General features: G+C 43.6%; 1 protein-coding gene across 1 annotated transcript in view; it reads left to right on the top strand.

Annotated features, from left to right (window-relative positions):
• TMEM163 (transmembrane protein 163) overlaps positions 1-20,146 on the top strand; it is a 224,680-nt gene that overhangs the window by 124,841 nt on the left and 79,693 nt on the right. Inside the window, exons 3-4 of the mRNA XM_072789244.1 lie at positions 10,456-10,499; positions 11,900-11,991. Of these exons, the coding sequence (XP_072645345.1) occupies positions 10,456-10,499; positions 11,900-11,991 (136 nt within the window). The remainder of the gene's footprint in view (positions 1-10,455; positions 10,500-11,899; positions 11,992-20,146) is intronic.

Below are 20,146 nucleotides of genomic sequence, written 5' to 3'. Positions count from 1 at the left end.
AAACTATGCTGCCGTGAGTGGTTTTATAAGCATCTTCCCATATCCGTATGTATGCATTTCTTTTGGGTGTATATCTAGGAGTGGGATGGTTGGGGCCATAGAGTATGATCATTTTTTTAAATAGATATTTGCAGCCAGTTTTCTAAAGCATTTGTACCAATTTGCACTTCCATCGGCAGTTTCTAAGAGTCCCATTTGGAATACATCCTTGCTAACGTTTTAAATGGTCAGCCTTTTTCTCTTGTGTAGTGGTATCTCTTTGTGATTTTATTTTATTTTCCATGGTTATGAATGAAGTTGAGCATGTTTTCTTAAGTTTTTTTGGTCATTTGTGTATCATTTGTCGTAAGAAGCTTGTTAAATCTTTGCCCGTTTTCTTTTTGGGTTGTTTCTCTCTTATTGATTTGTAAGACTTCTTTATATATTCTGGATATAGTCCACTGGTAGTTATTAGTATTATAAATATCTTCTTCCACTCTGTGGCTTGCTGTTTTGCTCTTTCAGTGGGGTCTTATAATGTAGTTTAATTTACTGATCTTTTCCTTTATGATTAATGCTTTTATGTCCTATTTAAGAAATATTTTTCTTTTCCCAAGATTATGAAAATATTCTCCCATATTATATTTCAGGTATCTACTGGGTTATTTTGTACTTATTGTATATATACTACAGCTTATCTCTAGTTGTTCTTTTGTGTATGGTTTGAGGTAGAGTCAGTGTCTTGGTACCATTTATTGAAAAGATCTTTCTTTTCCCCAGTATTCTTTAGGAGTGCCTTTGTTATAAATCAAGTGACCATGTGTGTGGATCTGATTTTGTTCTGTGGTCTTTTTGTTTATACTTAGGCCAGTACTTTACTATCTCAATTACTGAAACTTTGAAATCTTTTTTTTAAAGATTTTATTTATTCATGAGAGACACACAGAGGCAAAGATCTAGGCAGAGGGAGAAGCAGACTCACTGAAAGGAGCCTGATGTGGGACTCGATCTCAGGACTCCAGAATCATGACCTGAGCTGAAGGCAGGTGCTCAACCACTGAGCCACCCAGGTGCCCCTGAAATAAATCTTGATATATGGTGATGACTGTCTTCCAGGTTTTTTTGGTTGTTGTTCAGTATTATCTTAGCTATTCTTTTTTTTTTTTTTATTTTTTTTAAAAATTTTTATTTATTTATGATAGTCACACAGAGAGAGAGAAGCAGAGACACAGGCAGAGGGAGAAGCAGGCTCCATGCACCGGGAGCCCGACGTGGGATTCGATCCCGGGTCTCCAGGATCGCGCCCTGAGCCAAAGGCAGGTGCCAAACCGCTGCGCCACCCAGGGATCCCTATCTTAGCTATTCTTGACTCTCCACATTTCACTTAAACTTGAGAATCATCTTATTCTCTCGCAAAAAACCTGCTAGAATTTTGGTTGCTAATGTCAAGTCTTGTGGCCCATGAGCACGGTATATTCCCTCCCTTTGTTTAGTCTTCTTTAACTCCTCTCAGTAACACTTTACTATTTTTCTAGGTAGAGGTCCTACACATTTTTCATTAGTTTATTTCTAGGTATTTGGTGTTTTCTGTTCAAAATGTATAATTTTAAAGTTTCATTTTCTCACTGTTGGTGGCTACTCTAGAATAACTGGTCTTGTGTATTGACTTCAGTGCCTGGTAGCCTCACATATGCTGAATGCACATCTTCATCTCTTTGGTTCCCTGCTACTGTCTGCCAGTACCTCACTGTTCAAAAATTGGGGCTTTATGGAGACCTGGGGCCTTAAAGGAGCAGCATACAGCTTTAATTTGAGTATCTTTCCTCAGGTGCTTTACCTCTGATCTTGGTAGTCTCTACCTCATCAAGCATCTCGCTTCCTTGTGAGCAAGAGAACACCGCAGGGTTGACAGTACAACCTCTGCTCTTCTTGTTGAAAATGCCATTGGTTTTCCAGCTGCCTGGTTCTTACACTGGTGGCTGTCTCAGCATCTGTTTGGTTTCACCTCCCCTCCTCTTTACTGTGTGGATTGTGAGAAAAGGGTTTGGAAGTGGATGTTGCTACTCCCAAACTTGTTATGCCTTTAAAGGGTAATTGTTCAGGCTTTTGATGATGGTAGCATGAAATTGTGGAGCACTCTGAGCTCTGCCTAAGATGTGATTTAGGTGTGTTACCAGCTTTCAACATCTTCCTCAGTGTAAGGTAAATTTTAATGTATTTGTAGATTTTCTTTATAATTGGGAGTTTGAGGTTGACCATTTTCTAATTTCTTTGATCATTATATTCTTTCTCTGTTGTTCCATGCTTCTCATTGCTTTGGTGGGTTTTATAGAGGAGAAGGGGAGGAAGGGAAGGGAGAAAATGTCTTTATTCTACTATGTTTGACTTTTATTGTCCAAATGATAAGGCTAATGGTCTTCTAATGACTTTGATTCAGTTCCACTGAGTAAATATTTATTCAGCACCATTTCTTTAAGCCAAGTCTTTGAAGTCTTATTCATTGTATTCCTCTTCTCCATGATATGTTCTGTTTTTTTTTAAAAAAGTTCTTTAGCAGCTCTTTAAGCCAGAGAGGTCCCTTGTGTGGTATGGTGTCAGCAGTGTCCGAAGAAGGACCATCTTAGTGATCTGACAAAGAGTGACCTTAGGTGGCAACATCCATGCATTTGGCTAACTCTGATTACCCAGACACTACTGTTTAGGTTTAGAGATTGCTCAGGCATTTATTACTCAGAAATTAATGAGCACCAACTATGTGCTGGTGCTTTCACAGACCCTGGGGATAGAGAGGTGAATACTGTGTAACTCCTGACTTAAGGTTTTCATAAGCTGGTTGGGGAAGACAAGGATCATTTCTGGGTGGTACAAGGTGAGGGCACTGGGAAGGGGTGGCAGAGGAGAGGTGCGGAGTCAAGTTAGAATGGACTGAGAGTGAGCATTTAGGCTTACATTCTCAGCAACCACACTCAGAACAGAAGGCTAGACAAGACAAACTGTGAGGGTTCTGTTTTATAAAAATTTACCCATCTCTGTTTTCTTCTGAATGAATGCTTTATTTATTAGGCAAAAAAAAAAAAAAAAAAAGTGTTCTGTGATTAAGGGATAGTTAGGGCTTTCATAGGCATATTTCATCAAATTGTTGAGCAAGTGACTGTGGTATCCCCAGCTTGGTGCAATAGTATATGGCATGTAGTAGATGATCAATAAACATTTGTTGAATGTAAGGATGATTGGTGGGCTCAAGCTGGACTAGACAGGGTGGATTGTAGGATAGGAGCTGAGTGTAGCCTGAGGATGCCCGGCCACACCTGTTGCCCATGGGTAATATACTACTTTCTTGAGAGCTGTGCTGGCATCACAGGGAACCACAACACAAAGAGGAGTAAAATTACATGTGATGAAAAATATGTAATTGATATTCAGCAAGAACCATGCTCCTACTGTTAGTTCTGGCCAATGAGATCTTTAGAGTTAGTGTACCAACAAGTGAGGGTAGATCGTTGACTTGATGGAAGATAGTCCATAAATATTCATGAAAGTTGGGTAACCAAGGCTGTGTCTTGGTGAGGGTTTGCTTCCCTGCAGGCAGGCAGAGCCCTGGAGTATGGGTGGGCAATGCCTATAGCCTGCCTGGGACTGACTAATGGTTCTTGGTTCTACAGAAACTCTTCAAAAATGATACAGACTTTGAGAACCTGACCCATGGTAGAGCTAACTGTAATTTGCTGAGAACCAGACCTTCTAGTAGGAAACATTGGAGACCACCATCCATGCAGCACAATGACTATGTGGCAGGCATTTTGCTAAGAACTGCAGATACGGAGGTGAAGCTACTGTCCTTTCCCTTATGCTGCTTGTGGGCTGCTTCTAAGGCCCCATACCGAAGCCTACTGAGTCAACCAGAGGCCAGAGGGGGCCGGGCAGGGAGACGAAGGCCAGCTGGGTCTGATGCTGTAGGAGAGGCAGATGGCCAACGGTGCATGCCCCATGCCCCCACTGGTATTGTTGGGAGGGAGGGACAGCTCCGCACCAGCAGATCTCAGGTTTTCCAGAGAAGCCAAAAATCCAAGTGTACTTCTTTGTATTAATTTGTGAAGTCTCCTGATGTAACAATGGTGGTAGCCAATTCTGATATTTGACTAGAACTGTATAGGTCACACAAAAACTTCCAAATTTCATCCACAGGTGGCCCTTTTGCAAATTCTGATCTAGACAGATAAAATACAAAGTGAAGTCACTGTGCTGCAGTGGAGAATGAGTAGTCTAAGGGACGAAGCTGTTTTGATTTTTTTTTTTTTAAGATTTTATTTATTCATGAGAGACACACACACAGAGGCAGAGACACAGGCAGAGGAGGCGTGATGGGGGGACTCAATCCCAGGGCCCCAGGTCACAACCTGAGCTGACAGCAGACTGGGCTCAACCACTGAGCCACGCAGGTGCCCTTCGATTTGTTTTTCAAACCGCTTCTCCCTCTCTTTTCCTCCAGTGATGACTGAATTCAGCATCCTATCACAGATTATGGACGTTCTGTTGAAGCGAGTTGAACATAAACCAATTAATTTTGACCCCTCTTAGCGCCACCTTTTGTGTCTGGGCTGCCGCAGGCACGACGAAGGTGGTGATGGAGAGAAGGCTTCTCAGGTTGGGTTAGTCACCCGGCTGCGGGCAAGGCGGTTGCCAGGCGTCTGAGTGACAGAGGTGGTCTAATTAAAGTGGGATTGATTTATTAACGGAGCTTTACTGGCCACATAATTTAGCAAACTCGGAGGTGTTATGGGGCCTGGGGTATTGCTAAAGAGTGCTAAGGCTCAAGATAATTATTGCCTTACTTAGGAGAGAATGACAGATGGGACCTCATTGTTGCTGTAAATCTAGCCTGCAATTGAAATGGCATTCTTTGTTCGACGTTGTCGAGGGCTCTCTGCAGCCAGCGTTGACCACGTTGACCACAGTCGCCTTGCTGGCACCCTCACCTCTCTGCATTTCCAAGGCACTTCGAACCTCCACAATCCTCCCTCAAAGCTTGCTGCTTATTCAGCTGCGTGATCTGCATTCGGCTTTGTCCTGACAGGGGGTTACCTGGGTCCACTCCACTTTCCAGCTGTCTTTCTGTTTGAATTTGAGTTTCCAGCTGATGGGCGTTCTGGCCTGCACGTGACTTGGTTAAGGAAGGTCTGGTCTCGAACAGGACCTGTATAAATATTTATTTAAGACTTCTGTTGTATGTGTGTGCCTCTGGCAGTGTAGCTGTTATTACTCCCTGGACACATAAATGAGAGTAGAGTGTAGGACAAGCAAAATCCTGGGAGGCAGAAGGGCCCTTGCACAGAGAAGGACATTTTGCGGATGTGCCACACCTTGGCTGGCGTGACCCTCCTGTGTCCTGTGGCATCAGCAACTGGCTCATGTAGGTGGTCTGGCTCGGAGAGATGGATTTCAGAAACTGAGCCATATTAAAGACATGTATGATAGTTTGTTTTCTGATTAGCCAGAAGCATTGCAGCCTACTCCTCGATGGACGTCATAAATCTGATTTCTGCTATTCTGTTTTAGATCTTTGGCTGTGTTTTTAGGAGTTGGCTAATTTTTTCCCCCAAATAAAATGGATTTCTTTTTTTTTTTCTGACTTGAATGGTCATATATGGTGGTTATGGAACACGTGGAAAATACAAAAAAAAAAGGGACGCCTAGGTGGCTCAGCGGTTGGTGCATGTGTTTGGCCCAAGGCATGATCCTGGAGTCCTGGGATCGAGTCCCATGTCAGGCTCCCTGCATGGAGCCTGCTTCTCCCTCTGCCTGTGTCTCTGCCTCTTTCTCTGTGTGTGTGTGTGTCTCTCATGAATAAATAAAGTCTTTAAAAAAAATACAAAAAAGGTAGAAAGGAAAGAAATCCACTCAAATATCTCTATCCAGCACAAATTGACTACTGTTACTGTCTGAGGTTTTTTTTTTTTCTAATTGTTTACAATGCATTTTAAAAACATGGTTGTACTGTAAAGCTAGTTATATCACGTATATTATCTTGTATCTTGCCCTTTTCTACCTCATTTTTTTCCCCCTCAAACGGGAAGTCTGTTATTTCACATGACTTTTGTCTTGCTCCTTTTTGCTTCAGGCAAAATGGCCTCACATATACCAGGTGTTCCATCTCCGGGCTTTTGCACTGACTGTTCCCATTATCTGGAAGGTTCTTCCCTCCAGATGACTGCATGGCTCACTCCCTCACTTCCTCATTTTGCTCAAATGTCACCTTCTCCGTGAAACCTCTGCTGACCTCCCCATTGAGTTTGCACTTGTGCTAGCCAAAATGCCTTTTGACCCAGGCCCATCCTTTCTCGTGGCACCCCGTGCTGATGGCACTAATCATACCACGTGTATGTTGATTACCATTATCGCTCTAATTAATATGCTCACATAAGCATTAACTAAACGTATTTTTGGTCAACATTTTGAAATGCGTTATGTATACCTTACATATAGCTTATTTTTTTAATGGACTGGACTTTAATCATCACCCTACTGCTGGACATTTAAATTTCATTCAGTGTTTTGCTATTATAAATTACATAAACCTACTATGAACCTTCTGTGTATAAAACGTTTTTCCATTTCTTAAGCACTAAAAGAGTTTTTTGGACATGGGATTATTGGACAAGGTAAATTGTATTAAGACTCATAGCTGCAAGTGGTATAAACTCAAACTGGCTTGAGCAAATTAAAGAAAATTATTGACTTGAGCAAATTAAAATTATTGGCTTGAGCAAATTAAAGGAAATTATTGGCTGACGTAATTGAAAAATATAGGGATGTGCCTCAGGGCTGATTCTAGAGGTTCAGTCTGTGTTACTAGGGGTCTGATTTGTGTCTCTCATCCTTCCTATATGCTTTCCTCTGTGTTGGCTTCATTCTGAGGCAGCTTCTCCCCATTTAGGAGAAAATTGCTGCCTGTTTTCATGCTACCAACTGTACAGTCCCATCTTAGAAAGACAGCCCCTTCCCAGTATTTTCACAAAAACTCAGGAGAGGTTCTCACTGGTTCACATTGAATTGTGGCACCCTGAATCTTTAACTCTGGCTGTGAGACAAGGAAATACGGGAGTGGGGGTGATGATGTCATCCCACCCATACCACACACTCCGAACGTAGGAGGGATAGCTCTTCCCAGGGTGCTCTTCTATGAATGGGGGATGGATACTGGAAAAGTCCCAGAACTGCAGATCTTCACTTTACTTATGAACATTTTAGGGCCCCTGTGCCTTAGTGGGGGAGGAAAAAAGCATGGCATGCAGGGCACCCAGTCCCAGCGTAAGCATGCATTTCTGGATGTGTGAGGCCAGCCTAATTAGACGGCAGTCTGCTGTCACTCTCACCAGGGGGAGGGGGAGCGTCATAAGGAGGGGAAGCCCAGGCCTCAGCTCCCTGAGGAATGAGGCTCCAATGGCCTATAACTGCATGCTCCGGAGGCTGCTGGTGGCCACTGGCTCCTGAACTACATGTTTAAATTGTGAGCGGTAGAGACAAGTTCTAAATGTGAGGAACGGGACTTTCTTGAGATTTTCTCAAGGGGGTTCTGAGAGCAGTGCTCTCCAGATGAATTTGGAGGCTTTTGACAGTTGGGCACTCCATTCCAGAGCAGCGGTGGCATTTGTCATCCAGGCCCCGCACCACCCCACACCACCAGCTGACAGCCGTGGTGGCTTCGTTTCCTTCAGCTCTGTGGCCCCTGCCTTGACCTTGAGCAGTCTTGGGGAGAGAGCTCCGCCTCACGGCTGCCCCCCGGCCCGGCTCTCGGTGCATCCTGCCAGCTGGCCGCATAATTCCAAGGCCCAGAGGGTCCTTATCTGTCATCCATGGTTGAATGTGCACCTGCCTTAAAGGCACCACAAGACTTTTGTTGGACCTCTGGTGGCTTTCAGCTACGCTCGGCCAAGTATGTCTGTGGCTCCCGGAGCACCTGCCTTGTAAACCCTACTTTGGTTGGGTCATCCTGGCCCAGGCCTGCGGTTCTCCAAGCGGGAACTGCTCAATAGGGAAGCTGTCAGGGTCACGGCCTTGTGCAGGGCCCTTCGGTGTCCCCTGGATTCCCCATGCAATTTCTGGCATTTTCTTTCTTTCCATCTCATTAAGGAGATTAGATAGAGGCAATTTATAAGTAAATGATACATGTTAATCCTTCACTTCTCTGAAGGACTCTGGGTTAACCTAGAGCCTACTTGCTCACATTTTCCTTGGTGCATGGGGGTTAGAACAGTGTTAATAGTCCACTTGTGCTCTAAGCTGTTCATCCACTGGGCAGGCTTGAATCAGTCACACAAGCAGAACTTTGCCATGTAATTCTGAGAGGGTTTGAAATCACAGATGCCGACTCCATTTGAGTCAGGGAAATCTGTCGTCAATGGCCATCTCCTTCGTCGGGTTCCAGAATCTCTAAGATAAAGTTCCTTGTGTTTTTAATTATAATCAACTGGGCATACAGTTCTTTGAAATCTGTAGTCCACTGTGTAAATGTCTGGTATTACCAGATAACTGATTCAAGCTTATTTTAATTTTCAATTTTTTGATTAAAGCTTTTTAAAGTAACAGTTTACCTCTTGGAAAGCAGGCAGTCTTTCCGGCCGGCGGATGGGGTGCTTTCTCAGGTGTGGCCTGCGTACCATGGTGCCCAAGCCAGATGGGGTGGGTAGAGATGGTGTGGGAGCTCCAGCTTGGGCAGCTCCTCTTTATCTGCTCTATATATCGAGGGTCCATGCAAGATGGTTGGTAGGAGCTGGAAAGTTTCCACTGCTGATAAAGGAGTAACCCACAAAAAGCACATGGCTAAGATACTGTAAAAATAGGCTGTGAAAAAAAAAAAAAAAAACAATACTCATTTCTATGGAATTTTGTGGAGCTTAATTAACAAGTTGTGGAGTAGTTAGTGCAAGTCAGGCTCAGCGTCCTCTAGCTTCTCTTGGTGCTCAGGGCAGCTCCTCAAAGGATCTCCTGCCTTTCGGCCCATGTCAGTACGGCCTGTGAGTTGGATTCTTTTGGGAAGATCAGATCTAGTGCCCCTTTGCATTGCACAGCTGCATTGCCCATGAAAGCTACGGCCCATCACTATATACAGTGGACTCCACTGTTCTTCTCTCTCCCTGTGCCCGTAAGAAGAACAGCAGGGACAACTGGAGCACTTTTTTGCAAGAACCAAAGATGATCAGGAGTGTAATAAATTTCATTTGCCTTACACTGAGGACTGGAATATAGCTAACCCCCAGGAAAGGCTTGGAAACCTTCAGAGGCTAGTGACTCCCTTGCCCGAGAGTCGTTTTTAACCCGGGCTTATGTTTCTGCTTCTCGGAGTTTATAGAAAACAATGGCCAACTCTGCTTCTGTGTTCCCAGGTTTCAATTCCAACAACATTAACTGACCAACTAGATTCCCTCTTGGTCTCAATTCCTAATTCACAGAAAATGAAATATACTTGCTTCACATTGGGTCATATGACCTGATATGGCTGGGGGCAGGGCTGCAAAGCTGTCCAGAGTCCATTTGCGGATGTTATGGATAGGACAGGGAATAGGCCCCAGAGAAGGGACATGTGGTGAGCTGAATGGGGGTTCCAAATGGGTATTGACTCCATGCTCCACACTCACACCTCACGGACTCCATGAGTCAGCTGCTGGTCGTAGCTGTGCCTGGGACAGTCCACTTCAAAGCTCTGCTGACCCATTGGGTAGAGTTTCATTCTTTGTCGGAGGGTGGACATATGCTTTTATTTGGAGAACTGCCTTTATTAAATCAAACTGAGAATAGTCTTTGAACCTGGACATGGCTTTGGCACAGAACAGATCACAGAATTAGGCAACTGTGCTACTCAGTCAACTTCCCCAAAAGTAGATAGATTTTTGAATATGGAGCAGTGTTTTAATTTTAACTGTTAAATCTATATTTGTAGACCTCTCTTATTTAAGATCATTGCTATTGTTTTCCTAAACAGTTTTCTTGAGGCCTATGCTGGATTTTAAGCTCTGATGGGCAAGAGATTTCTCTCAACTGTGTTAGCAATGGCATGTGCATATAGATACCACCCCTATTTACCTTATGATGGGAACAGCGTGGACGGTTGCACTTCTGCTCTGATAGTTTTGTGCTGTTCCCAGCTCTCTGTTCCCCAATTGCTAAATTTTCAAAGTCTTAGCAGTCGTTTGATTGACAAGTGCTTGGCATTTTTATCATGAAGCCGGCCCTTTGGTGCTTAAGGACATGGTGGGAAGGGACGCTGTTGCTGGTGGAGTCTGCAATCTTTTCACTTCACTCTTTACCTGTTTTAGTTTGTAGGTGTTACAAGTACAGTTAATTTTTAACTTAATTCTCTGGGAACTTTTCCGGGCATGTTTAAAAAGGCCCTATCAATTCTAGGAATATACTCAGAAATGAGAGAAAAATATCCATGAGGTCTTAAAATATTCTGAATAATATTTTCTTTCTTTTTAGCTGTCTCCGTTATGAGGTACAGCGCCTCTGCTTTTGGGTTTGCAGTAAGTAACCTGAAATGTACTTTTATGAAGTTTTGCACGTTTTTTCCTGAGCCCACAAATCTCACCCTGGGCTCGCCGTTCAGAGGGTGGTTAGCAGATGAGAGCTTAGCAATGCAAACAAACCTTGTCTGGAAATAGCTTCTATAAAAAATTACAATTCCATGCAAGTAGACAGCAACGATGCCTTACAGGTCTCCAGAACAGATTAGGGGGACCTCATTTTCCACACCTGGTTGAGAAGATGTTTGAGCGTCTTATGGCCTGTTTTTCTCCCTCGAGGTTGTAGGCGTGACAGTGGGCACATGCTGGAGTGGAGAATTTGCTGGTGCAGGCAGGGATGTTGGCGGTTAGTATAAGGGCTCCTAGTACTAGACAAGTCAGACTGCAGCCCCTTGATTCTCCTCAAGGGGCTGCAAACTTGCTTCCTGATGGGAATTGGTCGGAGAAAACGGATCTGAGATGTTTGACAGGAGAGGCATATTTAAAGCATGGGTGAAGTTTCCCCACATTCCTTCCAGAGACTGCTAGTGCTTGTAGTTTTCCAGATCGAAAGTACGATATGGTGCAGTGACTCATCCAGAGAGCTCCAGCATCCTCCCACGCAGCTTTAGGGTTTCCTGTACCTGAGGGCATGTTCCTGTTCCCAAATCCACTTCTTCCCTTTGCTGTGAGAACTTAATGTTTTGGAAGTTGTAGATTGTTTCAGAATCCTTTGAAAAAGGTATGGACAGTCTCTCCACACACACACACACACACACACACACTCTCTCTCTCTCTCTCTCCCTCCCCACCACACACACATCTCTCTTTTCTCCTCTTTCTTCTGTCCCTGTCCGTCACACATTCCTTCATTTGTTCAAACAAGAGCATTGAATTTTGTATACAATTTTGGAGTGTTAGCAGATTTCCCAGGACCCTTGAGTGCCCCCCGCCACCCCCCCCCCCGAACCTTAGGTAGAACAATCCTGTTGAAAGCCAGAGGCATAGAATCCTTATACTGAATCTTTTACTTGGCATGTGGGGGGAAATGCTGCAATTATTTTGCCTGCTGGGAAATAGGTGTCAGAGCAGTATAGGTCCCTTCGTGTCTCCAGAGTGCTAGGAGCCAGGGCCCAGAGAGCAGAGCCCACTGCACCAGAGAGTGTGTTTCCTTAGTTAGTGGGGACAGCACGAGGTATGAGGAGGAGTCATGGCACTGCCATGAGGCTGGCATGTCCAGTGGCCTTGGCTCTAGATTCCCAGGACCCCACGTGAGAATGAGGAGTAGCCTGTATCGTAATGATGTGAAGCCACTTTGCTCTGAGGTCACTGGCTCAGATTCAAAGCCTCCATGTCTTGTGTCTTCACAGTCATGCCTTATTAATTCTGGAAAGCACTAATGCCATGTTTCCTTCTCCTAGTTCGATGCCATCCTCGATGTCCTGTCATCGGCGATTGTCCTGTGGCGTTACAGCAATGCTGCGGCTGTGCACTCTGCCCATAGGGAATACATGTAAGTGGATTTTTATCTTATGCGCGGTAGAACTTTTGCAAAGGAAGGCCACGTAATTAGGCTGTCAGTCTAGCTTACCTTACAGCTTTGGTCCCAAGGATGAGCATAAGGACCCAAATTGCCTTTGAGAGTGCCTGCTGTGCTATCAGACATATGATAGGCACCTTTTGGGATGACCAAAGAGATGGGGTGTCCTTTTATAATTCTCCTGTTCTCTGCTCTTGAGTCTGGAGTGAATGTTTGTATGCTTATTTGCCTGTCTATCCTTCTGTCCGTCTGTCCATCGATCCGTCCATCTTTCAATTCAACCATCCTCCCATCCTCTTTATGTCTGTGGAATCTTTGTTCTCTCGGATTCCCATACATTTTTCCTTTCTTTCTAAGTAAAATAAGTTTTCCACTGTAATTTATGGAAGGCATCTTGAGCATATTCTAAATTACCTTACTTGTCCTCCATTCCTTTCTCTATTTGAGGACCTGGCTTGTCCCAGCCTCTCCATCCTGTGGGTAATGATCTGTCTTTGAGGAATTTGAGTTTGTGGCCATAAAACCCGTCTTTCTCAACTCCCATCTCGTTGTTTCATTTGTAATCTCCAAGCTGATAACAGCACAGTTTCCAGAGTCAGATTTCTTGGCTTTGAAAGCTCTGTCACTTGCTAGCTCTGTGACTGTAGGAAGCTGCTAAGGGCTCCATGCCCTGTTTCCTCATCTGGAAAATCAGGAAAACAACAATACCTCCTTCATAGAGGTGTTGTATATATGATGTACGCATGATACGTAATGCTAATGTAATATATATGTTGTAACATATATGTTTAGATACTAGAAAAATATATATAATATAGCTTAGAGCAGTGTTTGGCATGTAGTTCAGGAAGCCTTAGCAGCCATCATTATTAATTATTAAGGAATTATTAATGAGGCTCCTTTGAGACTGAGCCACCACTGGTCATTAAGGGAAGAGTTTGATCCCACCTCTGTGGCTTTTGAACAGCTTAATACAAATGAGTTAATGCTCCCCTGCTGTGTTTGTGGTGGCGCCCAGACAGAAGGTAGTCTTGATGAGGATGCTATGTCATACTTAATGTACAAATTTTGAGATATAAATGTTAGGTGCTAGGGGACTCAGATAGTAATGGGGTTGCACGTGCCAAATGGAAAACTTTTGAAAGATAATGCTGTAACTGATTCACAAGTGAGAGCAGATTTTATTTCACTGTTGGCTTTAGGTGGAGCACAGAGACTTCTTTGAAGTCTTAAATTTTATTTTAACATGCATTAGCTCTTTTAACAAATACAAAGTATCATGGGATACCAGGGTGGCTCAGTCAGTTAAGCATCTGCTTTCTCCTTAGATCATGATCCCAGAGTCCTGGGATTGAGCCCGGGGTTGGGCTCTGTGCTCAGTGGGGAGTCTGCTTCTCCCTCTGCCCCTCCTCCTGCACATGCTTGCTCTCTCTCTTTTTCTCAAATAAATAAAATCTTAAGAAAAAGTAAAAATTAAAATAAAAAAAATGTCAAGTATCAGATCTGTTCTAGCATAGATATTGTTTAGGAGTAAGTTAATTTTTTAAAAAGTGAGTCAATTTATAGTTGAAAAAAGTTAAAACATTTGTAGTAATGTTTTTGTAGTAACGATTTTGTAAATTTTCTTTTTCTTTTCTTTCTTTCTTTCTTTTTTTTTTTTTTTTAAGATTTATTTATTCATGAGAGAGACAGAGAAGCAGGCTCCATGCAGGGAGCCCGACATGGGGACTCATCCCAGGTCTCCAGGGTCACGCCCTGGGCTGAAGGCAGCGCTAAACCTTTGAGCCACCTGGGCTGCCCCCGATTTTGTAAATTTTCAAATGATGGTACCATGATGATTAAAGTTGAATTAATACTAGTCTAGCTAAAGGAGCAGCTAGTATAAAAACCAAAGTTGTTGCTAACTATTATTTGAGGACTACAGTGAGGACAACCTAGAGATATGCTCACATTTCAAGAGCTAGTCCTTTTCCTATCAGAAGGACATTATTCTTTGGTTCTTTTTTTTAGATTTTATTTATTTTTTCATGAGAGAAAGAGAGAGAGAGAGACAGACATAGGGAGAGGGAGAAGCACCTGCAAGGAGCCTCATGCAAGACTCGATCCCAGGACCCTGGGATCACCGCTGAGCCACCCACGCATCCCTATTCTTTGCTTCTGTAGTTGCATTGTCCAGTACAGTATCGGCTGGTGGCTATTTTAGCACTTGTGTGTAGCTGGTCCAAATTAAGAGGTGTTGTTAAGTGTAAAATACTACATTCTAAAGACTTCATAAAAAAATGAATGTAAACATTGTATTAATAGTTTTAAAAATATTGATTACATGTTAATGTAAGAATATTTTGAATATGGAGTGCCTAGCTGGCTCAGTTGGTGCAGCATGAATTCTTGATCTCAGACTCCTGAGTACAAGCCTCATGTTGGGTGTAGGGATTACTTAAAAATAAAATCTTAAAAAAAGAGTATTTTGGATGTATTGGATTAAACTATTATAATTAATTTTACTTCTGTTTCCTTTTTCTAATGTGGCTTTTAGAAATTTAAAATTACGTATGCGGCTTATATGATAATTCTTTTGGGCTTTGTCCTCAAAATAGAAAGCTCTTCCCTCTATCTTCTCTTACTTTAGAATTACTAATCAGAATTTGATTTGCAATTCCAGAAGGAATTGAGTTCCATGTTTCTCAATTTCTCTCTTCTAATGTGCTTTTAAAAATCTGATTTCCTTTATGTTGAAGTGAGTTTCTTACATATTAGTCACAAATCTACAAATTATTGTGGCTTTTCTATAGAGTTGAGATCTCTGAGCATTTGCCAGGTGGCCTGGAGTTTTTCCAAGATTAGAAGATTGATGACAAGACATGTCATTGGTCTCACTGTTTTTTAGTGATCCCCAAACAGGTACCATTAAAAAAAAAATGTGTACCTCTGTTGATACTGAGAAGACAAAAACTTACAGAGGAGTTGTTTTGATAATTCCTGGATGATCATTCACACAATGATGCCCATGAATTCATTTGGAGGATCTAAATGTAGGGATCAAGGTGACACTCCACAGTCCTTTGTACTGTTGGCTTTAGTTTAAAGTTTTAATCTCTGCCTCATCCCATGTAAATTAAAAATTCATGGAATCATTGCCAGCTGAGAAACTGATGTTTGCATATTAATGAGCATGAATGAATTATGAGAGGCATAGCTGGAAAAACTATTGGCTTTCAGTTAGTTGCTGGAGAATAATAAATGGGGGAATATCCAAATGGTCCTTAGTTAATTCCTCTAATTTGTCCTACTTTGACTCTATGCTTCAGAAAGAATCTTGAGCTTGGAATTGCCAGTGCCAGAGGAGAGGGAGTTTCATCAGCCCTGTCACCTGATACTGTGTGTGCTGGCTGCATGGGATAGGGTGTTAGATGCCCAGAGGAGGAGAGGATGCTTCTAGCACCACCAGAGTACTGCATTTTGCACCTAGATTGTTAAGAGGTATCCAGCTACAGAGTGGATCCTCATTAGTTTTGTTTTGCATTTTTTTATTGTGGTAAAAAATACGTAACATGGAATTTACCATCTTAAACATTTTAAGCTTCTGGTTCAGTAAAATGAAATATATTCATATACGGTTGTGAACAGAGTCCCCAGAACTTCTTCATCATTGCAACACTGAAACTTCATACTTACTAAACAACTATCCTTGTCCATCTCCCCCAGCCCTTTGCAACCACAACTCTACTTTGTTACTCTGAATTGGATTACTCTAGGTACCTCAGATAAGTAGAATCACAGAGTATGTGTTCTTCTGCAACTAGCTGCTTTCACTCAGTGTAGGTGGCCATGGCAAGGTCAGTAAAGAGTCCTCAGGGATGAGAAATCTTGCTTAGGGAGACAGTCATGGGTGTGGGGCAGTAATCTGAGAGTGAGAACGAAAGGTCAGGGTCATGTGTGATGCCAGCTATTGGCTGGATGCTCCATCTGGGGTTGAAGGAGTGCTTGCAGGATCTGGGGAGGAGCTGAACATGGTGAAGCAGGCATTGCTGCCGTCAGCCACCGAGGGACAGGGGCCAGGAGGTGTGGGCTGATGGCAAGGAGATGTAGTGGGGGCTTCAGTCTGAGGGTGACTGGGGGTGTCGAGGGAAAAAGCCGGAGGCTTGGTTTAGAATTCACCCCAAGGAAGGGAGGCTTTGCCAATGCGGCTGAGAGAGCACGCACTGCCTCAGCTTCAGAGCAGAGGCAGACAGCTTCTTCGGGAAGGAGCCAGGTTTTTATGAGACCCAGAGGTGAGGGCAAGGGTTGGAAAAAGAGCCTGAGGATGTGGACACTGGGATAGGGTGACAGTATTTTGGCAAGGGATGGGAGCAAGGGGACACAGGGGAGCGTGGCTAGAAGAGGGGGTGGTGACAGTTGTCCTGGTGACCATGGATTGCCACAGGGCCACCGAAAGAATGAAGCACTATTTGTACACTTATATTGTGATCTCTGAGCATCCTCAAAGTGAAGAAAACATGGAGCAAAGTAGTGCTTAGGGTCTTTTCTCATCAGTTTTAACAAAAGAGGTTTGCATCCATACATACTGTTTATGCATATAAATAAGGTCGCAAGGATACAGAGTAGAGGGGGGCTGGGGACAGAAGAAAGGAAGGAGATCTGCTCTTTCCAGCCTTTCGCCAGAGCTGTCCAGTAGAACTCTGTGCAGTAACAGACATGTCCTATAGCCGAATGGTCCAATGTCATTAAACCACTACCCACATGTGGCCATTGAACATTTGCTGCGTGGCTAGGTTTCTAACTTTATTTCATTTAAATTAATTGAACTGTAAATTGTCACATGAGGCTTGTGGCTACCCTATTGGGCAGTGCCTCTTTAGATAGTTTGATCAGTTTTAGTCCATTTTTTAAAAAAACAAAGTTGTTACTAAATCCAAGTCCAGGGTGGGGGTGACTGGGTGACGGGCACTGAGGGGGGCATTTGATGGGATGAGCACTGGGTGTTATTCTATATGTTGGCAAATCGGACACCAATTAAAAAAAAAAAAATTCTAAGTCCGGGGACTTGATGAGAGATACGGAGGGAAGGTAGGAGATGCCGGAGGTGGAGGGTGTGTGAGAAATTAGCGTAGGAGGAACTTGGCAAGGCCAAATGACACAGGGCATTTCACGCCTGTCTCAGCCATTGTCAGCCTTGTGTACCATGTAAGGCCACAGGAAGTACAGCCTCCTGCTGCCATCAGCTGTGGAGGGCCATCAGGCTGCTTGCCACGGAAGGTACAGCCTGACGCTCGTTGGAGGCCTCTGCCATTTTGCACAATTGCAGCACAGGTGGGAGGCCCGTGATGCGCCCCAGTCCCAGCTGTCTCTTTGGGCCATCCGTCAGCTCACCGAGATGGAGAGGTGGAGGCAGATGGGAGGCTGTTCACCTTTACAGGCTTGAAATTCTGCAACACTGAGGCAAAAACACAGCCGGGGAGGTTGCTCACTTGTTCCAAATCTACCTCCAAATGGCATTACGCTCAGCAGCATATTGGAAAGCAAATTTGAGAGCTCCGGAGTAGATATTCTTAGAGAGGCATACGAAATAAATGGGGCACACTGGTTCTCACCCGTGCCGGGTCCTTGCTCTGTCCCCACCCCCCGCCCCGTTTGCTGAGCCAAATGCCTTGGCCTGGAAACTACCAGTTGACAGAATGGCTTTTGATTACTGGTTTCAGCAACATTCTTGTTGCTTTTGGAAACAGCTCTCGAAATTGAAAAAGAAAAGTAACTAATCCCGTCAAGAAATAGCTTTCTGGTAGTTTGCTTTTGGTGTCTGATCTAAGTGGACTGCGAAGACAATGAGTAATACCGGGAACCTAGTGAACTAGGGTCATGTCTCCCCCTCTTCTCATGGGCATTCGATCCGACCCTAAATCAGGGACTCTGGGAAAGTGAACCATATTTCCTCCATATCTTTCTAGTGATAGTAACACTACAAAGCTCTTGAATGTGTTTTAACTCAAGAGCGGAACCTGTACTGGAAGAAGAAATAATTTCAGAGAGTCCCCCAGTAACTTCTGTAATGAGAGCTGGTGTAGAAGGTAGAGAGTCTTGAGAGCGGGACCTGAGCTCATGTGCCTTGAACAGTTTGGTTTTAGTCTTACCTGAAGGCAGAGGAGAGTTGCCTTCCATAGTCACGGAAAGTCCATGTAAAACCTGCTATGATGCAGGCAAGACATTAACGAGCCATGCTGCCCTGGGCAGGATGTGTTAGGGGAAGGAGTGTAGTCTTCTTTGGTCTGTGTTACAGGTAGAAATGTGTCCCCCTGAAATACATTGAAATCCTAACCCTGACTGCTACACAGTGCGACCTCGTTGGGAAAAGGGTCTTCGCAGATAACACTCCCATATGACCGGAGTCCTTGGAGAAAGACAGAAGCGCACAGGAAGGCAAGGGCCACGGCCAGTGGGGGCAGAGTGCAGAGGTATGTATGTATCCACAAGCCAAGGAACGCCAAGGATTGTTGGCAAACACCAGCAGCTGGAAGAGGCAAGGATGATTCCACAGGTTTCTGAGGGAGCTTAGGCCCCACCAACACCTTGATTTTGAACTTCGAGCTTCCAGAACAGTGAGAGGAAAAATTTCTGTTCATTAAGCCACACAGTGTGTGGTGCTGGGTCACAGCAGCCGTGGGAAAATGCAGCTGTCCCTGAGAAGAGTCTTCATCAGATCTGCACTCATCTGCTCTGTGACCCTGAGGGGTGTATGGATTTTTTTGAGACCTCAGTGTTCTCATCTGTGAAAGAGGGAATGGGCCACAGTAGCTACCAGATGGTGTTGTGGCAAAAATTAAACCTGACGTTGAATGTGACATCAGTAGATCTCAAAAAATGTTAGCTCGTGGGGCACCTGGGTGGCTCTGTCCATTAAGCATCCAACTCTTGGTTTCAGCTCAAATCATGATCCTCAGGGTCATGAGATCGAGCCCTGAGTCAGGCACCATGCACATTGTGGGCCCTCCTTGTCCTTGTCCTTTTCCTTCCCTGCTCATGCTCTCTCTGTCTCTAAAATAAATAAAATCATCTTTAAAACAGCTAGATCCCTTATTTTCCATCCCTGGAGTTTTGAAAATGTTTTTTCGCTAGCCATGCTACGATAGTTTGAAATTATTATTTTAATTCGCTTTGGAACAGTGTGGAATAAAAGAAGTTGCAAGGAAAGAATTTTAAAACCCAAACACATGCCCTGGCATATTGAGAAAGTTGCTTTGGACCCAGGCTAGACATGAGTTAATATTGCAGGGAGGTGATAAAAGATGATTGCATGATTTCCTCATTTCATTTCTTGATCCCTCCCTAAAATCTCATTTGTGTGGGGCAAGACAAAGTAACATATGATTATTGTAAAAAGTTAAGGTAATTCATAGAGGTACAACGAATATAGCAAGAGGCACCTCGGTGGCTTAGTCAGGCGTCTGACTCTTGATTTTGGCTTAGGTCATGATCTCAGTATTGTGAGATCGAGCCCTGCCTTGGGATTTAAGATTAGATTCTCTGTAGGTTCTCTCTCCTTTCTCTGCCTTCTACCCCCCACCCCCAACACACTCTGTCTCTAAAAAGCACAACAAACAAACAAACAAACAAAAAACCCAACAAAGACTATAGTGATTGTTAGAGGGCCTTCCAGGGAGAACCAGAGCTAACGTTTCGCTGGGTATTGTGTTTTCCTGCATGCATATGCATGGTTACATATACAGCTTTTTTTTTTTTTTCCTACATAGAGATAATCTATATATACCCTCTGCAAACTGGTTTTTCTCTACTTAACCACCATGTTTTGAACATTTTCCCATCTTTGGATAAATAGAGGTATGTTATTTTTTGATAGCTAGGCAGTATTCTGTGTATGGATTTAGCATATTTTGTTAAGTAATTTTCTACTGAAGATGTAGGTTGTTTCCAGTGTCTTAAGGCTTAAAATACGTTTGTATTTTAATGCTTGTCTTCTTATTTCTTTGGGATAAATTACTAGAAAGTCTGGGTCAAAGAATCTGCTAACCTGTAATTTTGATGGCCAGTGTCAAACTGTGCTCCAACAAGGTCATACTAATTTCCATTCCCCTTGGGTAGGGGTGAGGCTGTCTTTTTACTTACCTTGGCCAGC

The sequence above is a fragment of the Canis lupus genome, chromosome 20, assembly GCF_048164855.1.
Source record: "Canis lupus baileyi chromosome 20, mCanLup2.hap1, whole genome shotgun sequence".
Lineage (NCBI taxonomy): Eukaryota > Metazoa > Chordata > Mammalia > Carnivora > Canidae > Canis > Canis lupus.
Note: the sequence above shows the minus strand (reverse complement) of the source record. Positions and strands in the feature narration are given on the sequence as shown.